Genomic DNA, 1,566 nt, shown 5'->3' on the forward strand with positions numbered 1-1,566 from the left:
TTTATAAAACTAAATTTTCTGCACTGACCATTTGTCCAGAATTTATTGAGAGAATAACGACAAGTGATTCCACCCCAGCCTATCAACTACTGAAGCTGATTTTCAAGGCTACTTTAAAAAAAAAGAAAGACTTCAGCCAACATTAATGGATTTCTGTTGTGTTTAAATTCTCTACAGATTGAATTGTAAATATTTTATGAAGTAGATCATATGTATATATTTATATATATGAGCACATACATTACTAGCACAATCTTTTAATGTTGCAGCTCCTGCTTTTGAGAACCGAAGTGAGTTTTTTTCGATAAGAGGGGCTCCCTGTATGGAAGACACTCCTAAGTTTTTTTTTATTTTGTTGGGATTTTAACCAAAACTGACCTGCAAGAAAGAAAAGCAAATTGACAGGCAATTACCTGCTGGGACTTGCAAATCTAGTTTTTGCTGGTCATTTTGTTGTTATTGTTGTTTTTCTGCGCATAAATATTTTAGGACGTGTTCGGGAATTTTGCCTCCGGGACCGTTTGTGATAGCCAAAGACTGAACTTCAACTCTGAAAGCGAGGCTTCTTTGGGCATCCGTCTTTGGATTCTGGTTGCCCACTCTTTAATGCACTAATCGGCCAGTTGTTAGCCCTGTTTGGGTGAGGCCGATCCGACTAACTAGAACTCAGTCCGGGACTCTTGGTAATTTAGTCTCCCTCCTCTCCCACCACCCTCCGGTAGTAATAAAGGTTCCTGAACTTGTATGTTGATCTCCCGGGAGCTACTTGAAGAAGATCCGATCCCTTGTTGCCGCCTAGTAGGAGCTGTTTTCAGGGTCCTTACTCAATCGGCTTGTTGTGATGCGTATCCCCGTAGATGCCAGCACGAGCCGCCGCTTCACGCCGCCTTCCACCGCGCTGAGCCCCGGCAAGATGAGCGAGGCGCTGCCGCTGGGCGCCCCGGACGGCGGCGCCGCCCTGGCCAGCAAACTGAGGAGCGGCGACCGCAGCATGGTAGAGGTACTAGCTGACCACCCGGGAGAGCTGGTGCGCACCGACAGCCCCAACTTCCTCTGTTCCGTGCTACCCACTCACTGGCGCTGCAACAAGACCCTGCCCATCGCTTTCAAGGTACTCCGGCCTGGAGAGGGTGGTGGGAGGCTGGAAGAAGGCCGACCAATGCTCGGAGTGAACCTAGAGGGCAGAGGCCAAGTGGCATCTACAGACTTGTGCTGCCTGTGGAAGCCTCTGGTCCTTCTCACTGAGTTTGGGATGTGGGGATGCTGCGTTGCCTTGGCGACCCTTGGGAGGGACCCACCTTAGCCAGCCTCAGAGGCATCCAAGAGGGTTTTGTTATTGGTGGTGGTGTTTGTTTTTTAAAGTCAAGATAATCCCAGAAGATCTACCATCTACTTTTGCTATAAACTAAGAAAAGTTAAAACCTTGGAGGGGACAAATCCGTCTTCATTCGTAGGCTTCCCGGACCTCCGGATGAACGCTCAGACAGTTTTGTGTCTCTCAAATTCTCAAATGAAGGAGAGAGAGAGAGAGAGAGAGAGAGAGAGAGAGAGAGAGAGAGAGAGAGA

The 1,566-nt window shown here is 48.0% G+C and overlaps 1 protein-coding gene across 1 annotated transcript in view; it reads left to right on the top strand.

Annotated features, from left to right (window-relative positions):
• The first annotated feature begins 393 nt into the window (after positions 1 to 393).
• Positions 394 to 1,566, top strand: part of Runx1 (runt related transcription factor 1) — an 87,575-nt gene continuing 86,402 nt past the window's right edge. The window contains exon 1 of the mRNA XM_026783749.1: positions 394 to 1,111. Coding sequence (XP_026639550.1) covers positions 842 to 1,111 — 270 coding nt within the window. The 5' untranslated portion in view covers positions 394 to 841. The remainder of the gene's footprint in view (positions 1,112 to 1,566) is intronic.

This window comes from Microtus ochrogaster, chromosome 2 (assembly GCF_000317375.1).
Source record: "Microtus ochrogaster isolate Prairie Vole_2 chromosome 2, MicOch1.0, whole genome shotgun sequence".
Lineage (NCBI taxonomy): Eukaryota > Metazoa > Chordata > Mammalia > Rodentia > Cricetidae > Microtus > Microtus ochrogaster.